This window comes from Haliaeetus leucocephalus, unplaced genomic scaffold, assembly GCF_000737465.1.
Source record: "Haliaeetus leucocephalus isolate CR32 unplaced genomic scaffold, Haliaeetus_leucocephalus-4.0 Scaffold897, whole genome shotgun sequence".
NCBI lineage: Eukaryota > Metazoa > Chordata > Aves > Accipitriformes > Accipitridae > Haliaeetus > Haliaeetus leucocephalus.
The window spans coordinates 3,953,858-3,980,737 of record NW_010973333.1 but is presented as its reverse complement, the minus strand read 5'-3'; the positions used below and the strand labels follow the sequence as shown (position 1 = coordinate 3,980,737).

The window sequence follows — 26,880 nt, the reverse complement described above, 5'->3', positions numbered from 1 at the left end:
CGGGACACGGCACACGGACACACGGCAACACACACACGGACACACCTGTGAGACCCTGACAGGCTCGCCGTGCCGATTTCCACGCGCGAGAATGAAGAGGGAATTTAAAAAAAAAAAAAAAAAACAAAAACAAAAAAAAAACCAAAAAAAAAACCAAAAACCAACCAAACACCGCAATGATAATTACGGGAGCGGAGGGGAAGCCCAGCCGCCGCCGGCGGGAGCGAGGGGCCGGCCCGTCGCCGCGCCGACACCGCCACCTACGGGCACCGGGCAGCGCCGGCAGCGACCGGCCCCCCCCCAGCCGCAGATTCGTGCTCTGTGCCCCGTGGGGAGGCAAAGTTTCAGCCCCCGGACCCCGCTTCGGCTGGGAAAGGCGGTAAAAAGCAAGACGGGCGCACACCGTACGCGGGTAAAACCCTTTCTGACTCTTATGGAGCCCCCAGAGCAGCAGCCGTCCCTCTGTATCCCTTACGCAGGCCTCATTAGCCCGTAAAACCATTCATGGAAAGGAAAAAAAAAAAATATTCAGGCATCAGATCATCCACAGAAAGCGCGCACAGCACAAGCCTGCGGATTTCTAGCAAGCCAGCCCATGCTCTTCTTCTACAGCAACCTATTCACTCACGTTTGGATTCTACCATACGGCACTTAACGGTCATAAAAGTTGCAGCATGTGCGTTAATAATTTAGGAAAAATTCTTCTCCCACCTAACTGTGGTGTGTTTCTCAACACACGTTATGCTCTCACGTGTCATGGAACACAGCCACTGCAGTCACAACCCATCCAAGGGACCCTCTCCACCAGTGACAGCTAGGAGACCCAACAGTTAGAATCAGACCACTGCAAATACTGCCACAAGAAACGGCCCACCTCTAAAACCCGCTATTTTCTAGACCTGCACTTTCATCAGGCATTACATGACTTAAAGGCACAAAAATGAAGTCAAAAACCTCTTCGATTCTCTACCGCAAACTTCTCCAAGAACTGGAAGTCACATCTATGTCACAGGTGTTGCTCCCAGAGAAGCAGGAAAGCCAGGAGGCACAGAATAATCATCTTAAAGCTAAATTTAGCATTTGCGTATCTGCATCATCCTTCTTAGTTTATTTATGTTGTCCTAGCCCACTATTCTTTCATTCAATAATGCCAGCAGAGTAGTACAAACTAATCCTATTCACGAGAGAGGTCACACCTAAGAGTTCCTCACAGCCGCTTTCCTGCTACCACGTACGATGCACGTCCCGCAAGGGCACAGCTCTCATCTCGCCCTTCGGGCACCTGGGGAAGCTGCACAGGATAGCGCCTAACGGGCAGAAAATTAAAGGAAGTTTTTCAAAACAACCCTTGCCTGTGTTGACTTGCAAATTTAATAGCGAGTAAATTAGAAGCAACGCATTAAGACATATGCGTCCACCTCCTGACGGACAAACACCCGTAACCATACCTTGTACGTACGCTTCAACTAACCACTTTCTTTGCAGAGGTTACTTACTACACACGATGGTACTCATCGCATTCAGTGATCAAGCGAGCCATTTAATAAACAGCTCCAAAAGCACATCATCTGCACCAGAACCTGTATCAACTCCTGTCCTAGGCTTGGTCTAAATTAATGTTTTATGAAGGGTTGGTTTTGAAAATCAGTAACGTCTCAAATGACTGCTCACCATGGCAGTTCCTGGGGACCCTAAAATAAACAAAATTGCAGCTGGACACAAGCTCAGGCCAATCTCGGTCCCCTGAAGCTCTTAATCAGAAAAGGGCAGAGTAGGTGTAAAAAAGGAGAAGTCCTATTTCTGCTAATTAGGTCCTTATAAAATGACACGCTCAAGATAGCAAACTCACACGCCTGAACAAACATACCCTTGAAACGCCTGCTTTGCAGTTGCAGTACAGACAAACATTTGTATGTATATTTTTACATGTACAAATGAAAAAAGTCACGATGCGTTGTTGGTGCTGCCATAATAATTATTAAATGCCATCATTCCACTTATGACAGAAAAGCGATAACGATTAACAAGAAATAACATTGCCTTCTTTAATCTACATTAGCATATCTTCACGAAGAAGAGATACAGATATGATCCTAAATCCAATTCCCACTAAACTCATTAACCATCTTCCATTAACTTCAGTGGGCTTTTAGCAAATTCTTTCATTTATTTTTAGATGCCTACAAGCTGAGTTGTGATTCAACAGAAAGCTGTCAGCTGTGTAACTAGGACTGCATATTAATATGCATGTTCTGCTTTGCCCACCCTATAAAAAGCAAACTGTTAAGTGTCCCTTTATGGCTGAGAAAGCTCGGAGCTCTCAGATCATCTAGGAAATAAAAAACAGGACATGTACTACTTTCATCCCCAAAATTGGGTGGGGGGCGGGGAGCACCACTAACCTCCGATATTCGCCTCAACACCCCATCGTCTGCCTGACGAGGACAGAGACTGAACTCTGGATTTAAAGGTTGGGGGGTTGCTGTTGCTTTTTAAAAATATGTATCATTTATGAAATAAAACAATCTACGGAAGATCTAAGGAAAATAATCCTCCAAACTCCCTTTCCCCCTGCCTGCTCATCGCTTTGTCTCCCCTCCTGCCTCCTCCACCATGACATTCAACATGCACTTCGCTCAGATTTTGGTGTTTTCACTCACTCACCCTCCCTGAACAGCACTAGAAGGGAATCAAGATGACTGCTATTGTGTTGCTCAAAACCTTCTAACCATCTCTTTTAACACCTCATTAACAGATACTACACGATATTAGACTCCTGCAAAAGCTTACAGTTTTACATTCCTGGGAACAGAGGTGAGAAAGGCTGCAGAATTCCACATTTCTGTAAAGCCACAGGACGGACATTTGTCCAGAGACCCCTCACACGGAGGGCCGCTCGCTTCGGAAGCCTGCATGTCTGCGGAGCACCCCGGGTGTTCACAAACTGCATAAAGTAATAGAAAAAAGACTCGAGATGGGTGATTGAGAAACGAGTAGGGCAGAATACAATACAGTGCTAAACAAGTAGTTCACCGGCATCTCTGATCCTCAAATAAATTAACTGCTTAAGTTGAAACATACACGGTAGTCAACGACTTTTTAACAGCTTCACCTTTTGTAGCGGTTCAGTTCTTAAACACTGTTTCTCCCCCTAAATAATTTCCTCTTGTCTCAATTCAATCGTGCTAAGCACTTGAAAAAAGTGCTTTTCATCTTGAGCACATAATGAGGTAAGCTGCAGCACAGAATCATTTTGTCTCTATGCAAGTCTGGTTTGGCATATATTTCTGTGTGCATGTGAAAAAATTCTTTCACTTAAAAAATTTATCTTTCAAGTAACTTGTCAATGTATGCTGCCTTTAGATGCCAACATTAAAAGCCCTAGACAAGCATCTCCTGAACTTAAAATAAATCTTGTCTTTTGACTATGTTGCAAAGACACCACACCAGAAACCATATTAGAAAACAGCAATTTCTGTCACAGTGCACTGTCATCTTACACGACAGACAGGCTCAGATCCTGTGGACTTCAGCTGCAGTTTTCAACTACAAAATAAAAGTACTGAAGAGGTTAAAAAAAAAAATCTGTTAATTATTCAAGAAAAGACTACAGTAATTAGATTCTACATGACATCTGACTTGACATTTCACTTGGCATCTAAAAAATGGTCAAGAAGTGGCAAAAGTACTATTCTGCCTTAAAATTCATAAATTCAAAACTATGTTTATTGACAGCAACCACCCCAGTATCAAACTTACGCAAAATTGCTCCAAGGTAATAACTTAAAGAGGAAACTCTGGCTGCAGTTGACATCAAGGACTGAAGGATTATTCCTTTCAATAGGCTGTGATTTTTTTTCTTCATCTCAGTAAAGGTACAAGATAGGCTGGAGAAGCTGCCCAATGATTTTTTTTTTCCCCACAGTAAGTGAAAATTATGTTTTTAACAGACTAAGGACCAAAAAAAAAAAAAAAAAAAAATCACATTCAGATAGTCTAAATAAGGATCACAGCAGCTCAGCCAACCTCCTTTTCCAGCCTCAAACTTGTAGCTAGGATCTTGATCTAAAGAAACCAAGCCACTGAGAACTTACTGCTCAGCACCAAAGGCTAACACATATTTTATTTCTCGTTTGAATTCTGCAGATTTCAATTTACATACCTCTGCTAAACTGAAGAACCTCTCGCTACCAGATATTATCCTCTCAGTTTTCCTAAATGTGTGCTTTTCCTCCCCCACAGTAAAGTTATTTGCATCTATAATTTGGTTTGCTAGGAACTGGTTTTTAGTTCCATGAAAAACAGATAAAAGGGAAAGCTATGCAAGATGCTAGTGAAATGAAGTGCTGTATTTGTAATTTTAATTTTTTTTTTGCCAGATGTGCAAGCGTAACTAAATAAATATTCAGCGGAAAGAATACATACACCCTACTGGGGTTCTGGAAATAACTTGACAGTATCTCTAATCGCAATGCGTACACAGAAGTATCACGCTGTGCTCTATGCACAGGAGACAGAAGGCTGCATTTAAAAGCAAGAAGATAACCATGTAAGATCAAAAGACAAACAAGGAGTGGTTCTCACTGGCTCCTCTGAGAGTATCCTCTTTCCCTTTTACAGGCAACTAATTGCTAAGTCAAGCCCAGTTGGTTTTAATGAGAATTATAATGATTCTACCAATTTTAATGCTGACAAAATAAAACATAAGGTCTGTATCAAGTACCTGGATATAGACAAACACAGAGATAATCCACTCTTCACTGGTCAGAGGGAACTCTGCAAGGAAGTATGAACCATCTTAGAGCAATTTTATGGAGAGGGACATGGGGCATCCACTTTCCTGAGATCATCCATAGACGACCATCTAGCAATGCAGTTGGGATGAAGGACCCTGTTTCTGTGCACATCCATTGAGTTTCAAAGCCTCCTCGCAGAGTCCAGTCACTTGACTCATTAAAAGTGAAAGCCCTCCTCAGTATCCTATAAACTGTCCTTGACCAAGGACTGCAAGTGGGAAAAGATCCACCAACCGTGTTAGCATCCTGAAAGTTTTAAGTGAGACATCTGAGCCAGAATTGATTTTCTTTCCTCCAGAAAGCTGCACACAACGTCACTCTGCATGCTGACACTGTCCCCAGGATGGAAGGGGAGAAAAAACGTTTAGTGCCATAAAGCAGCATATATAGAAAAGTGATAAAACTTTACAATCTTTAAGTTTCACTACCTGAAGCATGGAGCTGAATTTCACTTTTCCTTTATGTGAAATTTGGTTTAAGTTATTTTAGATTTAACATTTTTCATAAAAAGAGCGTTCAATTCCCTGGTCTTACCCGTAGCTTTCATGTGCAATGCTTTTCTCAAAGCGAAGGAGAGCACCTTGAAGTAAAAACCACTTACACTAGCATTTAATCCCACTTGTTCTAACTGTACAACAGATTTTTCAACTGTGTATTCCAAAATTAAATGAAAAGGGGAGGAAAGAGAGTCACTGGAGCATTTCAAGTTACACCTAACATAACAAAAGAAACATAGCAAGTATAGGAAGTGGTTTGGCACGATGCGCATTTGGAAAAGCTGAAGTTCTCTATATTAATATAAACAGCATCTCTGTCCCAGGGGGGCAAACAGCCCAGGAGGGACTCTGGGACAGTGGCTGACACCCACCAACCCCACCCTTCCTTGATAACACACAGTGGGATTTAGTCATCAAATTAAAAAACCCAGCCAATTTAACCTGTAACTGAGAAGGGTCATCTTTTGTTATTTTTTAAACACTTAATATCTTCTATTTCCTTAAGGCTACAGAGAAGTCACACCAAGTCACATGAAATGGGAATACTACATCTTACTGACTGGTGCTAATTGTGGAAGGGGGTGGGGGGATGGAGGACCTTAAGTCCCTCCATTTCCCCCATCCCCAGCCCCCTGTAAAGCCTACACCTGTTATGCTTTTTTTTTTTAACCACTTAATCCCTTCCTTCCTCTTTTCCCACCTCCTCCCCTTTTTCTAATTGTTTCCCTTGAAACTATATTGAAAATCTTGGATCAGCTAATAATTTAGTCATGCTTATTAAGAAATTATTTATATGGCATAACAGCTGGCCTACACATCTCACTGAGTATCGTTTTCCCTTTGATGGCCACTTTTCAACACTTGAAATTAAGCCTGCATTTCCCACAGAAGTATATCACACTAGAAGCCAACTCAAAGTTGTGAGGAACAAAGCTAAAACCCCTGCAATTAACCAGCATTGTCCTATGGTCTTCAGAAAGTTTGGAAAGAAGTTCCCTACTCCAGCTTCTATGGAAATTATTAAAAACAGTCAACGAAGATGAAAGGAGAAAAGTACGGAAACAAAATATAAGGTAAGACCGCAGTGCGGGAATGGAGCGCACAAGACGTGGAATCCAATCTGCCGTGAACGAGGATGAAGGTCTGCCACTGCTTGGCTTTTGACATGGCAGATCACTCATTACCACCGTGTTCTGCCCGACAACTTTTAAGGCCGTTCTGTTAAATAATAATAAACCTCGAACACCGCTACTCGATTACACGTGTACTAGAACAAAGACAATAAGGTGAGAGTTCAATGCCGCTTTTCCTCCTCAGCAAATATGCTAAGACAACAGACTTTTATCCACTTGTCTGTTTACACTCATACAATCTCAGTTTCTTCGCAATCACTGGCAAAAGGCTTCAGTATCAATGAACAACTAGGTGACTTGCTTTCAGATTAAATCCCCTGGCTCTAATGCATGTATATCACACAAATTTGTAATACCGCATTTCCTAATTTCTGAGTGGTCAAAACACTCTACTTCAGTTGTGCCTGAACCCACAGTTTATCATCTTTTAGAAACTTCCTAAAAAATTTAGAGAAAATACCAAACCTGCTGTTCCATCCAAGCAGAAGTGCACTTAAACAGGCTGAATTCACTCTAATGTATTTAAAGGTATTTTTATACCCAAATGGAAACTTTCCTTTATAGGAGTCAAATCCCATGTATCTCCACCCATTCAGGAAGCATGGGGGAATTTCCAGAAACACATAAGAATGACCCGATTTACCAGATTTATTGCACAGTGTGGTATATTCCGAAGTCTTGCTTCCCTTTATAAACCACCAAGTCGGGCATTTACTGGACAATTTCCTGCCCAGCCTGTGCTTTTTTTTCCCCTCCTTTTCTTGTGGAAACAAGGATATGAGAGAAACCTGTGCTGTGCTTCAACTCAGTCTGGCATTGAGAAACAGGTACAGCTAGACCCTGGAATGGGAAAGTACTCCCAGGCTTCTTAATCCAGGCATAGCTTCAGTGACTTGAGACACAAATCCTGCTGACTCACTATTACAGAAATCCCAACAGAGTATCTCCATGTAAGAAACATTTAAGCTTCCCCTACTGAAGAAAGAAATTGTAAAGCAATACTGGTTTGAAACAGAATGCAAGATACCTGGGAAAGTACATTAGACTATGAAATGGGGTGTGCTTTAAAGTTACTAAAAAAATTACCTAAAGACAGATAAATAGATATTTTAATCTGACCTGACTGTGCCTTATGGCTTTTGAGATGTATTACCCACTTCAGCACAACACTACTTTCCTGTAATCCTGCCACACTGCAAACCAAAGAGAACAGTCAGAACACAAATATGCCAGCTCAGCATGTTTTGAACATGTCCCTGGAGCACCTTCCAGGCCAGAGACTGCAAACAGCTAGCATAGGTCCACATCACCTACAAAAGGCTTGTATATCCTGAAGTCCTGGTTCTCCTTCAGGTGGGATTCAGTCTTCCTCAGTACTCTACTGCTGCTCTAGAGGAGACTCGGGCAGTAGAAAGCCCTCCTTTTCCACAGGACTCTATCTTCTAACTTCTAAACAGCAAGTACCTCGAGACCATCGGCTCTGTGGTGGCCACTGACGCCACTGACATTTAGCCACCCTTGAGCCAGACATTCTGCAAACAGAAGATACACTCTTAATCTTTTAATACACAGCTTGCGAAGGAAAGATTACAGCATATTATTTCATACTTATTCAATAACCAGGTAATCGTCTTTATGCAGAGTTGGCTAAATTTATGAGTGGCATCCTGTTTACAAAGCAGCCCAGTCCATTCCCTCATACTGCTGATGGCTGTTTTCTGGTGGACATCCACCTAAAATATGTTTCATTGGCTGTTCCAAGAGTCTTTTGTACAAAACAAGGTCTGAGCTCATGTGTATACTGTATCAGGCACCTAACACTTCTTGAAAACAATTACCTCATCCTCCAGAAACCACTGATCATTAAGGTGACACCTTGAACCTTTGCGGCTTAAAAAACCCCACCAAAACTCAAAACAAAACAAAACCTAACCAACTGCAGTATCAGAAGTCTGAGATGAGTAACCCACTTAGTAACGCATGGGAGTCCAAAACAGCTCCCAGGGATGTTTCCTCGTTCTCACGCAGGGTGTTAGCCCAGATGCCCAGTGGTCCCTCTTCCCCAGCATCAACGCGGCGAGCTGCCGCACTGCTGTCAAGTTATAGGAAGGAAAGAGAACTCCTGCTGTGGGACAGGATCTAAAGCCCCTCTTCCAGCTCCACTGTTGGAGCCAGGGAATCGCTGCTGCGGTGTCCCACCAAGCAGAGGACAAGTCACCTCTTACAGGAACAACCCTAGGCAGCCTTCCCTCTGGGGAGGCACTGCCTGCACCCACACAAGGTACAGAACGGGGGAATTCCTCTCTGACTCTTCCCAGCCACTACTAATTGCTAGAAGCCCCAAGCAGGTAGACCGTAACAGCAATCAGCAGTTCAAGTACAAGCAATCACGACAGCTATAAACAAAAATATTTGTTAAGTGAATGTTTTGAGTCACAGGGTAGCACTGGTGCAACTGAGATAGGCTCCTGCCTTGAATTAGTTTGCCCAAACCTGTTTTTCAGCCCCATTACTGAAGAACTCAGCATTTTAAAACAAGATGTTGATAAACTGAAACAGGTAGAAAAGAACCATCGAACTGATTCAGAGATTGGGGTTGAGGGAATTTACTTATACTGATAAGACTAAAAGATGTCAAGGTACTTCAAAGGATCCTTGAAAACCCTGGAAGGACCCTGACCTGATTTAACTAAGCATGAACAATTACTTTTAAATAGAGTAAATACTAGGTTTCAGGGGCTGTCAGATTTTTGGTTTTTCATATTAGAGGGCATCTATTTAATATTTATCTAATGATGAATTAAAGTCTGCCTTTTAAAAACAGTAAGAAGGACTATAGTGGGTTTTCTATCCCTTGGTATCATCAGATAGAGACTGGTGCCCTTTACTAAGGTACGCTTTAAACAAACTGAAGTTATTGAAGTTCGGATAGGGATGACCTAAATATAATAGCGCAAGACCCAGTAGTTTTTGCCCCTGCCTTCAGTATTGTTCATGTATGTTAACCAACTACAGCCCACCTTAAGCATCCCAACAGTTAGCGGGTGCATCCAGCACACCCTTCTCCCAGCTGATGCCATAACTAGAGGCTCAAAGATCTTCTGACTTGGTTCCCCCCCCCCCGCTGATGCTCACATCATCTGCATTTCCAACCAAGTTTCAAAAAGAAATATGGAGGATGCCACACCACCATTCATTCAGTACGAATATGGAGAGGTGCTGATATACACCGGATCTCAAGTGGACACAGCCACTTGTCTGTGGTCTGCACTACAAGACAAGTAGGAGCTCCTGCACTCCCATATAATCACCATTTCCAGCTGCCTAGTGCTAGACAGCTACCCAGTAGCACAAAGACATTAGGGATCACTTTTCCAAAGCACTTTGGTGGAGGTCCAGTGCCTGAACTCTAGATCTTGGACTTCATTCTGGCAGCCAACGCTTAAAATGAAAAAGTATGAAGTATTTAATTTCCTTAAGAGTAATAGCCCTTCTCAGTAGGCTGTAAACTGCCCTTGACCAAGGACTGCAAGTAGGAGAAGATCCACTGTGTCAGTATCCTAAAAGTTTTAAATGCGATGCCTGACCTGGGAACCGCTCCTCCTTCCTCCAGAAGGACGCACACAACTTCACTCACTCTCAAAAGAGATTCTGCCTCTAACCCGGAAAAAGCCAAATGCTTCTTTGGATTTGGCCCACGCATTCAGTAGGGTCAGTTTTGGAAAGAAAATACAACCACATGCAACATTAGCCAAGAACAGCTGCAAGAGAGGTTAAAGTTTCTCCTTCATTTGCAATTTATGGTGACGTGACAGTCAGCCAGCCTTAATTCACCAGAAAAACAACTAGAGCAAAACCAGCGTCTCTGCAAGAGAAACTAGAGGAAACAAAAGCAAGTGAGAAGTAAACAGGAAGTAGCTTGCTGGATAAGAATACAGGAGAAATCATCCAAATTTTCTATACGACACTAACAGATGCAGATTTTGGTTTATGATTAGAGGTGCTACATCATGCTGCCAGGTGCATCAGTAAAAATCAGTTATAGCAAAACCTCTTAATAATGAAGAAAGGTTAAAGAAAACCACATGTCTACTCCATCACACTTTTTTCACTACACTTTTGTGGAATAGCGTGGTTCGTGGTAGGAAACAATCTTCTCAATGCTGCTTTTCTTGTTCAGCAATACATAATGACACAGGTCATTGCTGTATACACACGCTGCTCAAGCATAACATAACTGTTGTCATTATAGTTCAATTGCTATTATAAAAGATTTCCATTACGCTGGTTCCTTAGGCGTTCAGATGAATTAGTGTAATTTTTAACATTCATTTGAAACTTCAAGCATGTTTTCAGATACTGTCGATTGCTGAAGAAATTAAAAATGAGTTTTCAAAAAAAAGTTTTCCAATGTATAAATTTATATTCTTTAAAGAGACACCATTCACAGAGGAAAGCTATTCACCACAGGCAATATCACAAACATAACATGACAAGAATATCACGTGAAATATATTAACTGGTATTTGTCAAAATTTACATGATAAAAGCAAAGCTTTTGGATTTTAAGGGTGTGGCATAACAAAAAGCACCAGTTCAGAGATCAGAAGTTATGAAGAACACATTCTGTGCTCCCTCCCACAGAAGGATATTTGCCTTCTGTACACAGAACAACAACTCTACAACATGAAGAGTCAGGGCATTTTTCCTCCCCCCACTGTCATATATTTTTAGCTCAATAAACTAATTCTTCCCATTCACCAAGTTAATTGGTATTTCTTTTAAACACTAGAAAGGAACCAGATCAAAAACATGTATTTCATATTTCACTGTTTATATGGAAAAGGAGGTTTAATAAATGTAACTTGCAGAAGACTAAACTGTATTTCAATGCCTCTCCAAACATTTAACAAAACCAATTAACTAAACTTTTCTTTAGACATGTGACAAGACAGAAGATAGTATACATTATGTATGAAAAAATATTTGAATGAATATGAACTTGTTTGATAATAAGTTTCAAATCATGATAAATTCTTATTTTTGGTTTAGCATTACATTACTTAAGATTTGGAATAATTAGAATAACTTTTTTTGAAAAGAGGAAAGAAAAGTACTGTAATGGCAAACATTTTATAATATGGATTATTTTAAATATTGTGGTAAAGATTTCAAGACATGTCGATTTTCAGTGAATAAGTAAACCACTCTGCGTGACACAGTACCCTCAAGCAGTATGACACTCCTAGCTTGAAACAGTTTGAAATAGTTTTAACAAGTGCCAAGCACCTTGGTTTAGGAGAAGCATTTTTAAGTACTTGCTCAAACAAAATAGTTTAAGAAATCATTAAAGCAGAGGAAGATGAGTAAATCAAGCATCTAAAAATTAAAAACTTTATAAATACCTCTTTAGATGCTGTTCCAGTTCCAAGAATAACACTTTCATGGTTATTTGGTCAGAGCCTTGTTTCTGGAGAAGTGTCACTTTCATTGATGTATCTATTTAGTACCTGCTGATTAGTTTCTCCCGAGATGGAGGGTCGGAAGAAATACCTCTCGGTCCTTGGCAGCCGTAAGATTAGCATTAGCATTCCACTATTAACCACGGGTCCTGAACTCCACAGCACTTTCAAGAATCACAAAGCCTCGCCCGTTAAAGATTATCCACTTGCTTCTATTCAAAGTTTGCAGAGTTTAATAGTGGTTGGTCATGATCAACAAAAACAAGAAGGGCAAACAGTGACGACACCACAGATCCTGAGATCACATGGTGTTCTGTTACATAAAGCATCAAGAGAGATTAAAATCTTCATGATTAGGTTTTCAAATCTCAAACAAATGCATCTTCTTTCAGCACTGCCAAATTCGCCAAGTCTCAAGCTGATTCAGCCTGCTCCCACTTTTTCTAAAGCACATGTTAATTGCTACAGGTAGCTAATTCTGCTTAGAGAAAGGCAGCCGAGGTGTAGTTTCTCAAATCAAAGTTCCAGCGCTTAATGGCAACTGTAATTAGACACAGAACCGACAGTACCCACTTTGCCAGAAATGCTTTACACAGGCAAATCCTATCCCTGACTGCTATTATAACAAGAACCTGTGACAAAGAGTTACAGACATGCATCTAGTTACAGTCTTCTGCAGGCCAGATAAAGACAACGACTCGTCACGTATCAAGCCCAAATTCAATCAAATATTGCATATTCTTCCTCGCAGAAACACAGCTCACCATAAGGAATTTTTGGTGCATTGCAGGACATCTATACCATGTTAACTACAAGCCTACTTGCATAGGTAGCACTATCCAACATTGCTTCAATGTAAATATATTCCTTCCTCTATCATGGTGAATGCTTTTCAGTGCAAACAAGAGTCGACTGTCCATGGTACATTGTAGAGAAATGAACAACCTTCACTTTCCTAGTCTACAGTGAGCTGGAGAGCCAGAGGGAACCCCTTACGATGGAAATAGCCGGCTACTTGCAGCATGTGTGCAGGAACCCCCACCACAGAAGGGAGTATGGGCATTGATGTACACTCTTCCATCAGACTGAGACCACAAAAATGCAGACAAAACCAGAAATCAAACCTAGCAAATGTTACTTGGGCTTACCGCTGACTGCTAAAGCGATGTCAGATGTGTTTCCTCAAGATTTGCCTTGTAAGACTATGTAGGAAAGAAACCAAATAGAAAGGCCAAACAAGTTGGCTCAGAGTATGGCCATGTACTATTTAACTGCATTTCTGTTCTACCTTGCCAAGGCACTGAAGAGGTGAATGATGGCAAGAGAAGCAGGTAGTATACAATAAAAGAAAACAGACTGGCTTGGGGGAGGGAGGGGTAAAACCAACCCTACTTATTAGAACCAACAAGTCTACCATCACACAAAGGAAATATTTTGGTTAGGAGGTGGAAAGGAAGCAAGCAAAAAGAAATAATGCAATTTTTCTTTTTTTTCTGGGGGTGAGGGGTGCAGTGGGATTAGTTCCCCATTCCCAGAGCCAAGAGGAAATTCAGGTTATTTAAACTGGGCATCAGAGCTACTAACTGTGAAGCAGCACAGAATATTTCTAAATGGTCTTCCCAGAGTCTGGTATGCCTGGCTTGTAAGGACAGAGCATCACGTTCCTTTTAAAGCATACCAGGGAGACTGAAGCAGACAAGTTGCACTTAATAAATGTTTTTCCCATTACATCAAACCTCTCTCCCTCAGCAGAGCATGGAAATGGGCAACAGCCATGGCTCATTTGAGCATTCTCCTCTTGCTCCCTCCAAAAAGCTATGGAGGTGGGACCACTCTGATGGCAGAGCACTTTCACTCCAGGATCTTGGTCCTTGGAGAAGAGGCAGACAGGTATAACAGCCCTACGAGAGGGATGCTTGCTACTCCTGAAAGCTTCAAGTGGAGACTAGCATGGTACAACCACATATAAAAGGCGGGGGGGGGGGGGGGTTTGTAGAAGGAAGTGGACTTCCAACAGGTTTTCAAGGAACAGTAAGCTAGGAGTAAGTAACAGTAAGCCATCTTTGTTGCCTGTATTCTCCTCTATAAAGCCGCACAATTGACACTCGCTAGGAAGACAATCTTTCTCCGTGACTGTTGTGCATATAGTACATGCACCGGTCACAGCTGTTTTCCAGGATGCCTAAAGCAATGAATCCACATTGTGCTATGTTGGAGCAGGAAAGGGATGAAAGCAGTGATGTTAGCCTTTCCTGTGGACAGTCTTTACTTTCTCCTTTCCTATTCCAAGATGCCCTCTGAGCAGGAGCTCCATCAGGGCTGTGTCAAGACAGTTAAAAACAAGATCCACTAAGTTGTGCACATCTGACCAATACATCGCTCAGCTCCAAAACTGCTCTGACTCAAATCTGGGTTTCCTTTATAGCCAGAAGGATCATTAAATGTTAGGTTACGGGGGGGGGATAAATTTAAGAGACACAAATCTAAGCACTGAATATAATTTATGAAAGATAAATAACCAACTGTACTATCATCTCATGCCCACTCAGAAATAAAAAAAAATACTGTAAAAAGCTATCTTTCCAGCATCCTCCTCATGAGCTTATGTTAAAATCCTTTTAATTTGCTCTGCTTGTTAAAAGAAGTCATGCCAGAGTCAGTTTGAAAATGAAAGGCAAATATATACAGGGAGATATAGATATGCATGTATGATGCAGGACTACTGAATATATTCAGCTGCTTCATTCTGCAGAGAAGCCCACGAAGAGAAGCCACAGGTAGCTCCACCTCTGGTAACACTCATCACCTTTCCTCATACTTTAGCCCCAATTCTAGTGACGACTTTACAGTAAGGCAACACTCACAGGCTTCATTTGATGCTAATTCTCCAATTATACCAAGTAAAATGGTTTCTATACCACTGATCTAAAAGCAGCTAATTCCAACTTATCACCTTTTTATTTGGGGGGTTTGTGCTCCAGAGGAGTCTTATCAGTTCCATTTATCACCTTCATGAAAAACAGCAAAGGATTTGCTTTGTCAGTTACCAGACTGAAATCAAATTAAATGTTAAAACATAACCACTTCAGAGGCAGGTATTCCAGTAACTTCGTGATTTTTCTCGTAAGCATTCCCATAAATTTGACAATTCTGGTTACAGTGCATTCAAGTAATTAAAAACATTGCTCAGTTATGTGTAGGTCAACAACATACAGGTAATAGAAACCACAAAGAAATTGTAAGTCAACTGGATTAACTAAGCGATGGAACATTTTTACTGCTTTGAAAAATAGCCTCTAGCTGCAACCGAAAAATGCCTGAAGTACAAGGATCTTCTTTCTTCTCCTGTCACATTCAAGAATTCAGCACCAAGCTATGCTTTCCTTCCTTTGTCCTGAACCATTGTGGCTGTTATATAAAGTGACAGATTGCGCACAGATGAATTATCACTGTGGGTACACTAGGATGTCAGATACGCGTAAGTTTTAGCATTTAATGAAACAAAAAAGAACAGGATTTCATGCATGATAGCGTCAGGGTACCTAGGTCCCCCCCACCCTGCCCATACCTCTTATGTCCAAAGGGGAGGAGGGAGTGTATTTTGAGATACTTAACTTGCAGTACTCCTTGACAGTTTTGCTTAAAAAAAACCCCAACCAAACATCAGCCCAAGTTTAGATTGAACTTGGTAAGTGAATGAATCTGGCATTCAGCCAACAGAATTTACTGTTTATGTCAGTCTGAATGAAGTGCAGCACTTGAGCACGAATTCCTGAGCATGTCACACATCACTGAGTTAGCTGGCATACCTTCATGGGGTAAACATTTAGCAGGTTCATTTTCCGCATGCTATAGAAGACTTCAGAGACAGCTTGAATAATCCAGACTTTACCACAGGAAAAAGCAGAAAATAAAGCACAAGCCAACCTTTAGACTACAGCGATAAAAAGCCCTACAGTAACAATGTCAATTTTGATGCGATGCAACAAACTAAGAATGAATTTAAAATTCTGATGTGCATACAAGTGCTTGACAAAGCAGAAAATATACCAGAAAAACATTCAAGCTCTTCTGGAAGCTTTAAAGTTACAAACATGCAATCCTTAAGATATTTAAGGGTTAAATTACTAAAAGAGTGATCCGAGACTGATAAAAGCCACCAGTATTCAGGATTCCCAAAGTTTCTTTTGTGATTACAGCACAGTCTCCAAGACTATCACTTTAGGGGTTCAAAAAGAACAAACTTTCATATGAAGCTACAGTGCTTATTGTTATTGGAGATGCCCCAGATACAATTTGCATCATAACATGGGGTTTTTTAATGCTTTGTTCCCCGCCCCCCAACTTAAATCAATCTTTATGGAGTACTTTGGCACAAAGTGTTTTGCAAGACTGCTATTCAGTGACAGCAGCACACGAAAACCAAATCTGACTTCACAAAATACTCATTAGAACTCATCAGTGAAGCAATGCATGCTGGATTGTCAAAGGAAATAAAACTGAATGAGAGAAGGTAAAAAGTACAAAAAGCTGTACAAAGACATCTGCACCATAATGAAAACCAAAGCACTGAAGTCAAAGACAAGTGTGTGGATGGCGGGTTGGGAACTATCTCATTCCCAAATGCTAGCAGCAGAAGTCACTCCTGTACCTTTGCTATCTTTGTATTTTGAACAGATGTAACAAAGTGCAGTTAGAGAAGATAGCTTTATTTCAGTCCATCATTAAGCAACTCAAAAAAAGTGTGTCTTTAGCTATTAACATCCTAATTGAACATCTGAGGAATTCTTACACATCCTTCAGAGTCATCACCAAGCAATACATCAGGTAAGGCTTTCAGTTACACAAAGATAAGCATTACAATTGCACAGGATTAGTCTGTTGTTTCACACTTAATTTTTATTTTCATCTTGGTACCACTCCATATACTGCCAAAAAGCAAATCCTCCCTATGTGAAAGATCAAGAAACACATACAGGAAAAATCATACTGGGTCTGAAACACCCATCTAGCCCAGGAGCCACCTCTAGGCATGGCCAGAGGCAGAGGCCTGGGGGAAAACCCAAAAAGGCAGGCAGATAAACGCAACTTTCCTACAGTATCCTCCTACCTGTCAGCAACCAGCAGCTTGAGAAGTTCCTGCACAAAAAGGAGTAACTTAGTGCTTAATAACTCAAGAGAACTTTCTTCCAAGAACTGGTCCAGTTGTTTTCTTTTAAAGAAATTAAACACACCACATAGTTCTGAGACTTTTAAAAACTCTGGTTGGCTAATTCTGAGTTAATTACCCAGGGAAGAGAGAGTTTCCAAACTACCAAATACGAAGCATCAACCACCCTGGCTACTAAGGAGATATGAATTTGAATCTCTCTGACTTAAAAGAACACACATTATGAACACCTGGAAGCCACCACAAGCATGAAGGAGCAGCTACAGGGAGTCAGTCTTCTCCAAGAACCACAGTGAGCCATCTGCAAGCAAGTGCTTTACATTCCACTAACTGAAGTCACTGAACTTCTAGCATTCAACCGTACAAAAGAACAAATGTCCTCAAAGTGTATTCAAGCTGTGAAACTATGTTAGCATTGGGACAAAGAAAAATGTTTAAATAATTGAGTAAAATATCTTCAGGGGAAGAAATAATTTCGAGCATTGGTACTGAATATGTATTGCCAACTGAAATATTTACTGGTTCCTGCTTTTTGTACTGTGGAGATCAGTAAAATCAGATTCAGGAGACATGCCTAGCACCTCTACTTCTACAGGTAAGGCATCTCTTTACCCTGGCTATGCTATGCTCTCCTAGTCTAAAGGGAGTGCTCCTTTCCTTCGCTGTAGCACCTGTGAAATCCAAACCACCAGAATCTCTGATTAACCAGGAGCCTGATTAACATGGACTGACACAGCAGCTCAGCATTTTTTTGCTGTAAGGGATTGTCAATTTATTTTGCACATTACATCAGCTGAATGCAAAATTAATAATGAAGGATTTATGGACATTCAGCTAGATTGGAGGGGAAGGAACCCCCAACACACATGCACATGGGGTTGGTTGTGTTGGGGTTTTGTTGTTTTTTTTTTAACCTATGCATGCAAGAGAAAACTTCAGAGAACTATGAAGCTGCTAGTCATACAGTCCATGAAATGGAGCCTCACAGTTCAGGGTAAATGAATTTCAACAGACAACTGCAGCACGAAGCAGGACTCTCAAGCCTTCCTACAGAGAAGGCTTTCCTATTGAGAAAACCTTCACAGGACTATTCCAAACCAAATCTGCATCCTGCCCACACCTCCAAACTGAGACTGGTCACAAGGTATGGGCTAACAGGAACCAGTTACAGCTATTTCTGGTTACCAGAAACTCCTCGGTAACACAGGAACTTTATGAGACTAAATTACAGCTGACATTCCTTAAGCATTTGGTGACATCCATATTAAAGGAGTAAGTTAAATTACAACAATGTAGTTTAACTATTATCGAGACAGGAAGAGTTTTTAACTCTACAGCAGTCCTCCTTTCAGATTCCAGACAGCAGCCTGCACTCAAGCAGCAGTTCAGGCCCAAAAAGCTTTGGGGTCTGTGATGCCAGCATCTTATTTTTAACAAGTCAAGCTGCTTCAAAAACGAGGCAAGTAGCAAAACGATGCAGCATCACCTCTGAGACACTACACAAGCAGAAATTCATACAGGAGTAACCAACCCCTTTTGGTATCGAGCACAGCAGTTGTAACATGACTTTCAACGCTCTAAAGCAAGCTGCGGAGACCAGACAGACGGGGCTTCTCTGCCACACTCAACTTTTTCCCATGGAGGGAGCAACACTTCACCATCCTGATTCTCTTCCGCAATTAGGCCAGAAACTCTGCAAAGTGAGAACTAGCTAGAAAGTGATTCTCTGATGTTTAAACCAGAATAAAGCCCTCCAGAAACCCACTGCTACCAGCAAGAAGGCCACTCTCCCAGGCCCAAGCATTCAGCTCCTGGACCACCAGGACCAGAGGTATAGCAGCAGGACCCCTCAGCAGCAGCACGACGCAGGCGATGCAGGCACGAAGGAAGAAGGGTGTCACTTGCTGCTCAAACTGAAACTTCAGGGTCTGACAAGTATTCTGTGCATAATCTGTTCTCATACAAGTAATTTTCACCATGCTGTGAAACCTACTCAAATATGCCGATTTCTCTGAATGCACGCAAGTGCTTAACGAGGTTTGACAGGAAAACAGCAGCAACAAAATAACACCGCAGGTAGCAAACTGAATGCCTTGCCATTTTAAGCCACAGATACTGTAAGGTTTTTTCCTGCAATGAATCCCATCAGTGGCCCACCATGAATGATTAAGCCACATTAGTTCAAGTGTCAGCAATACCCTAACGTTAAGCATTAGTTCCTTCAGCAGGCATTAGAAGACACTGCTAATCCTATACTTGATTAGTTCTACTGTGAACATTTAACTCTTACACAGCTCTTACCCTGTATCTATTTTGGTATTCTTCTAAATTGAATGTATTCAGCAATGTTCATTTCAGAAAAGACTGAAAGTCACAACCTTCAGTTTTCTTATCTGGCCACATAACAACAGCAAGCGGTTCTGAAATTAGCTGCTTCTGACAAAGCATTTTCTTCTAAACCCTTCTGACTATATTCTCATTTCTTCCCTTATCAGTAGGGAACACAGAATGTGACAACATTGCAGATGTGCTGAAATGCCCCTCTTTTAAACCAGAAACTGGGACTTCAGTTCCATAACCAGTAATCATCAGTTGGTTTTTTTTGAAATTATTGCTCTAATCAGGTAAGTAAAAGCCATAGAGGTTATTTGGGAGACCAAAATAGAGGTTTGGAAGAGTATTACTGCATCTCACAGAGGAATAGAGATTATTTTTATATACGCTACTATTGACAAGACTGAGAAATATATTTATCATTAAAATAAATATTAAATAACAGAATCATAGAAAAGCCATCTAACTACAGATTTGGAAACCAGAAAAACACATCAGTGAACTAAAAGATATAATAATGAGAAGAAAAGAATAGAAATAAAAAGGCAAGTGGAAGCAGGGAAGGAACAGGGAGAAAAAGTAGTCAGAGGCAACAGCAAGGAGAGCAAGGCATTAAAGACAGAAGGGTCAGGAACCACATGAGGGAGTGAAGAGGATAAAGGAATTATGGGCTAAAAATACCCAAAAGAAAGGTAACAGCAGATGTTATTTTTTTGGTACATTTAATATAACATCTGAAAAACAGAAAGAGCATTTCTGGAAGTGCCGGGTTTTTCTGGAAAAAGAGAAATATAGGAAGGGAAGGATTAAGAAACTAAATCTACAGCGAGCAGCTGCCAAAGCCCTGCAATTTCCCTTGGCAGACCAGCACCATGACATCACTGTCTTACAATGACAGCTTTTGGAAAAGAGGAAGAAAAGGGGAAAAAAAAGTCAGAAGTTTCAGATTCTCAATCTCTCTTCTCTGCATGAGCAAAAACATCCAACCTGTGACAACTCTCCTTAGTGCATGCTCCGAATACAATGTGCTGGAGAAATACTTCAACCTGTCCAAGGTACAAGAAGTAAAACAGATCCCTTAGCCGAGATCTTTACGTGGCTCATCTTACCCCACTGGAAAGGGCTAAGGCTGCAATGCTAGGGTAGCTTATTCCAAAACAACTCATCCAGCTCTGAACTGTGCTGCCCTGCATTTTGTAGCCATGCACAAAAGCCTCTCCACCATGAAATTTCTCCTGCCTGGAGCACTGCAGTTCAGTATCACACCAACAGCCCACTAAGGCAGCTGCCATTCGGTAGAGGTGGGTTAAACAGTGCAGCAATTAAAAGCAAAAAGCCAGCCCACACCCACCTTTCCACAATCACAACCGATTCAGTCACCACAAGCATGAGGATTTTTTAAGAGTGGCACTCTGTGTAAGCTCCAAACAATACAGGGCTATTTTCACTCCTCTTCAGAGCACGGGGAGGAAGAGAGAGCGCGCAGGCATTGAGTGGGGAGGACAGATGGACGGACACAAAGCTAGTTTACTGACCTATCTGCATTTCAGCTGTAGTTAATAATGGCTAACACTTCACCCTGTTCACCAAAAAAAATGCACCAGAAGCAGTAAGGATGATGGGTTCTAAATGTATTCCAAAAAGTCTCTGTACCTCTGGCTTCTGAATACCAATTTATCAAGTTATAAGAACTGAGAGTTCTTGTTTCCAAGGTGCCTGAAAAAAAAAATCAAAGTTTATTACTTTCTCCTTCAGCGAACAGTTCAATATCCCATTAAACATTTGCGGTGATCCCTATTGGTACATACATACCGATCTAAGTCCAAAGATGTAAGTAATCTGCTCAGGCATTCATGGCAACAGGCTTTCCATTGACAAAGGCTGAACTTTCCATGTTTTAATAAAAGGCACGAACGCAGCTAACAAGACCAGTTAAATAACATTCTTTTGCTCTCACTCCATTACACATATTCCACTATTGTATTTCACAATGGGCTCCAACTAATTGCCATGAAAGGTTCTCCTACTTCATCCCACCTACATGTTCTTGCCTTGTCCTTTGCATTGGATCTGATGGAAAACCAAAAATTATCACCTGCTACACCATGTGCACAATATAAAAGTGAAAGCAGAAATGAGTGACTGGCAGAGAGGGAAGAATGAGAATATATAAACATTTTTCGTTCAAGGCTGCTTTCCCCTTCCTTACACACACACACAGGCCAACTCCACTATCAGCATAAGGTCTTCAGGAAACACCAGGCAGGAAGCGCTACCACCAAAAAGCAAACATAAAATTTTGTTGTTGTTATTGTCTAACGATGTTTTATTGTTGTTGTTGTTGTTAAAAGGGGAGAAGAAATAAGAAAAACAGATAAGGAAGAAAATATTCAGGCCATTTTCCTGGCTAATCATCTTTTCTAATGATGCCCATCATGGCAGTAGGATTTCCCTTTCCCAGTCTACAGCTAAGTGTGTGGCATGTCTGATTTAAGATTCATTGCAAACTGGCAAGCAGAGGGCATGCTCGGTAAATACAGATACAAACAGACTGATATTTACCTGTGTCAGAAGTTTATCAGAACAGTTGAAGAACCACATTCCAAAGAAGATAAGCAGGCAGGCAGAAAGGACAGCAGAAAAGAGAAAAAAACCTAAATTATAATCAAAGCTATCATATTAAGAGATACACAACAGCAAGTACAATTAACATGAAACCTGTTACTTCAAGGTTACTTGAGAAGTGACTGAATCATTTGTGCCTAGGAGCAAAGAGGTATTGACACAGATATAGCATTACCCAACTATTTTATTAAAAAAAAAAAATGGTTAAGTCATGGATTTGTCACTGTGACACTGTCTGGTCCATTCAAAGGAACCCTTCAAGATAAGCACATGATTAAAAAAGTCTGTTTGCAATTTTACTGAAAGTAATTCATATATTGGCTATCAAGAGGTGTTTCCCAAAGCTCACTTTAGCATAGGCAAGCTTTGATGTCTAGAGGGTACTACCCAGCCCAAGGCGCACTGTCCCTGCCCTTCTCTCCACTAATCACAGCCGCAGCCCAACACAATGAATGTCCCGCACTAAGGTTAGCCTTTATAAATATCCTCCCCTCTTATAAAGCAGTTTTTCCAGTGTCCAGCATAAGCCAAACTCTAAAAGGGAAGCTCATAAAACAAACAAAAAACCCACAAACAAACAAACAAAATCAATTCAGTGGACTAAGAATTCTGGTAGCTAAAAGCCATTAGGCACAGCACCTAACAACATTCTGACTTCACAAGGTTACTCAAGCTGATGCCCTTACTGTGAAGGAGCTTAGTAGCACTTTATCTGTTCCTGTGCTTTGTTCTCCTAGATTCTGACCCGGTCCACTTCTCCTTCCCCACCTCCCCCGTATTCTTTTCTCCGTCCTTTCTGGTACTTTTCCCTTTGTTTTAGTAGACTGGCACACAGTAAACCTTCGACGTGTTTCCCCGCCACCCACCAGAAGACACAATTGGCAATCAAGTTCCAAGCATGAGGGTAGTGTAAGGAGATGGGTGGAGGGGCAAGGGCAACAAATACCAAGCATGCATAATTAATCTGAGCTATGGCTGTCTCTGTAGAGAATGGAGAAAAATTGTTCCTCCTAGCATACCACACTGTAAAGAAAGCTGAGATCCACAGCACACAAAAAAAGATCAGTCTGGCACCTTTAAAAAAGCCAAAGGTATTGGGGGAAAAAAAACCACCCAACAATTAAAAAACTTTATACATTATCCTGAAACGCACAGACTAACCCTAAAACCATTTTAAGTTCAGATATTTTTACATTCAGCTCAACAGCTCTCAAGAAGTGCTCAAAAATCCAACAACTCCTGTTGCCCTCAAGAAGAACAGCTGGTTTATGTTTTTTAAAGACCTGAACCTTTGTTCAATTGCACAGCAAAAGGTATCTGAAGAAACTGGAACATTACATCTTAATTCTGTTTTATCACTTGTCTCAGTTATTTTCTTGCCAACCTGAATTAGGAGAAAATTAGATAGTCTTCAAATTGCTCATTATGCTCATGCATAAAAAAGTTTTTACTAGAATTAAAAGGTATTCCACCCAGCACATTTTGTTTTTTAAAGCAAGTGGTTATTCATGCTGACTTGAGACTCCCTTCGTTCACCAGTTAGGGGGCTGCTTTTTTCTTCTTCAAGGCCCCTATTTGTAGAATAGCTCAGCTGCCTACAAAACACTCCTATGTCTCCATACAACAACCATGAAACACAAATTACCCATTTTTGATACAAACACTCCTCTAAATGCACAAAAGCAACTTTTTCTGGTTTTCTTATTCTTTATCTCTGCACTAACTTAGTTTTATATTAAGATGAAACTGCCACTGATAACAGGCACCTAAAATAGCAATACGTCTTTAAAAAAAAACCAACAAACCAAAACCCAAAACTATCCTTTGACCATATACATAACGTTTGAGGAAAACCAAAGAGGTCATGCGTATTTTTAAACTTGCCATATAGCATACTGCACACAAAAATAGGAATCAGAAGTGCACAATGATTCCAGAAATGTAACCAGAAAGTCCGCAGTCTCACTGCAGGAAGGCTCAACATTATCCACACCAACCCTGCCCCGGAGGACTCTTTATATGTGGAATTAACTTTCGCAGTCATGCCAAGACAAAAGCCTCCCCGTTTACAACTGGGAACTTGAACATGAAAGATATTTTTCTCCCAAGCATCATGGAATTCTACGATTAATGATTCTACCTGGGATTTATTAAATGACAACAATAATTAAGGATGCCTTTCCTTCCTTTGATGCTTCCCTCCTGTCACGGTCTGTGGGCTTGGAGAGGCAGCCACTCCTCTAGTCAGAGACACACAGCTGGTTTGCAGAGGTCAGGCAAATGCCTAATGATGACTTCTCCCCAGAAGTCTAGCTCTAAATATCTTCTATGTTAAATTTCATTTTATTCAGCTTTTAAGTAAGCAACCCCAAACCAGTACTCTGCAGAATCAATCACCATCATACGTAAATGCAAAATAGCCAGATATGGTGTCAGAAAAAGCAACTGCAATGCTATTAGCTACTTCCATCAACCACCCCACAAAATATAAGGTATATAAGGCCAGTGGAAAGCTCTGCCTAATTTAGTGAGTACCATTTCACAACTGTCATATGCCAGCAGTCTGCATCCTTGTAGATCATAGTGGAGCATCACCGCTCCTTCCCTCAACCCACTGCTGTTAGTTTGGTCAGATGCAGATACAGCTGTGTTTCTGACTACCTGTACATGCAGATAGGAGTTATTCTTGACCAAAGCTGTTCTGGTTTTTACTGGCTATTGAATGGTGTTCAGACTGAATCCTGCTTCTAGTGAAACAATCTACTTAGGAGTAAAAGCCAAATCAACAGTTCAGAACATTTAAGATCTCATGGGGAAAATGAAGACGCTAAATCATGCAAATGCCTCATACTCTGCCTACTTTGTTCACTCAGCCACCACTGAACTCCACTGCCTTTTTTCAAGGAAACGAGGACTTGACCCTCTTCCCCTCTGCAAGGCCTTTCCGCTGATACCGCATTCAGTGCGGCTGCACTCCTGAGATTAAGCTTCCACCAAGGAAAAAAAAAAAAACCAACACAAAACCTCAAGTTATGGCCAGTTTCTCGCAATTCCTGAGGATGCTACTTCCACACGAACATGGCTTTACTTATCCTCTCCGCGTCAACTCGACAAAATTTAGAGAATTTTGACAAAAGTCTAGGGCCAAAACGTTCCTTCGCTGCCCGAACCGTTCATTCGCACCCCTCGGCTGCCGACGGCGCGGGAGGAAGGAGGGAGGCCAGCAGTAACTCAACCCCGCCACCTCCTGGCCGCTGCCGGAGGGAAGCCGCGCTCCTCTCCGCCGCTCCATGCACTGTGGGGTCGCCCCCCCCACCGGCTCTCTGCACGGACACGGATTTTTGGGGGGCAGAGGAGGGGGGACACGGAGCGGGGGGGGGGGAGACGACGGGACCCCCTTCCCGTAGGCGCCGGGAGAGCTCGCCCGGTCGCGGGGATCCGGCGGCCCGGCCGGTGCCTCGCCGCGGCCGCCAGGGGGCGCCGTGGTGCCGGCCGCCGGCGGGCCGAGCCCCGGTGAAAGCCGGCAGGGCTGCCCGGGGAGCTGCGGGCACGGAGCGGCTTCTATACCGGCCCTAAAAACTCACCGTAAACAGAACGAATCGATCACGATACACCCCCAAATAAAACGGGATGGAGCCGTCCGAGGTCTCCTTCGTTCCTCCAGAAAAAAAAACGTTGCGTCGCCCTGAAAACAGTCCGCAAACCGAGACCCAACCGGCCGGTTTTGCCTGCGTTCACACAGAGAATGGCCAAAAGTACAGACACAGAAATATCTTTTTTTTTTTTTTTTTAACACAGCAGCTGGGGACATAAGAGCCCCTGACCCCCGCGACAGCACTCGGTGGTGCTGCAGACAAAACCCAACTCGCAGCGCAAAGTGGGTTCTTGGATGACGGCGGAGCACGGCCTGGAGATGGGACACAGGGACCTGCCGGCCACATCTGTCCCCAGCTGCTCTCCATCCCCCCCGGCCCAGGCCACGCACCTCCTACCTGGTTTTTATATCCTCCTCCGGTTCGTTTTCTTTTACTACAGGGCCAATGCATGAAAACCATGCCAAGGGGAAGCCTGCAGGGACAGAGAGCCCTAGAGAAAACCTGAGCAAGTAAATCTTTGCCCTGGGCCATGTTCCCACCAGCAACTCCCCTCCTTGACTGCCCCGAAAAAGTGGGTGCCTCGGGGACACAGCACCAACCCCCCCAGCGTGCCCCTTCCCCAGGGCATCCATCAGAGTCACCTGCTGCACTTTCAGGTCTAAAAAGAGCTCAGGGCCAAAACCTGTGTTGGTTTTCCCGCTGAGTAAATATTTAAGGCTGTGTGCATGCAGAAGCCCAGATAAATCTCTGCTGTACTCCACATACATAGAGGAAGCCAGCGCAGCTCTGATTGCGGGAGCCTGCTTGTGAATGGGGGCAGAAAGAGACCGTGATCCGAATCAGATTGGGAGCACACTATGTTTTTCTTGGGAGAGTTAACCTCCAAAACACCACAGCAGACAGGCTGCAGTACACCATGCTTGCCAACTCAAGTCAAGCTAGAACAATGTCCTCCCTTCCCTCAGTCCTCTCATCAGCGAGAAAGCCACAGACAAGGCTAGCAAGGTACTGGTGTCACACCAGAACATCCACACTTGATGAGAAAGGAAAAAAAAAAAAGAGCATTTCAATTTATGGAGGCATAACTTATAAGAGAGACCTATTCCCCCCCCCCCCCCTTCAAAACACTGGATTCACAATATATTTAAAAATCCTTCTCCCTTCCCCACTGAAAAGCCAATGTCACTTCTCAGATTAAAGTAATCCTTATACTAATTGGATTACTAGATTCCCTCTGGTGTCTTCCTGAAAACTCCCCTAAATTTAC

At 42.1% G+C, this 26,880-nt stretch overlaps 1 protein-coding gene across 4 annotated transcripts in view; it reads right to left on the bottom strand.

Annotated features, from left to right (window-relative positions):
* Positions 1-26,880, bottom strand: part of TSC22D1 (TSC22 domain family, member 1) — a 93,868-nt gene that overhangs the window by 3,657 nt on the left and 63,331 nt on the right. The window contains exon 1 of one of the 4 annotated variants that reach the window (XM_010583416.1): positions 11,832-12,348. The exons of the other annotated variants lie outside the window; for them this stretch is intronic. Within the exon in view, the coding sequence (XP_010581718.1) occupies positions 11,832-11,917 (86 nt within the window). The 5' untranslated portion in view covers positions 11,918-12,348. Of the gene's footprint in view, positions 1-11,831; positions 12,349-26,880 lie in introns of those variants that run through there. 4 annotated transcript variants of the gene reach the window in all.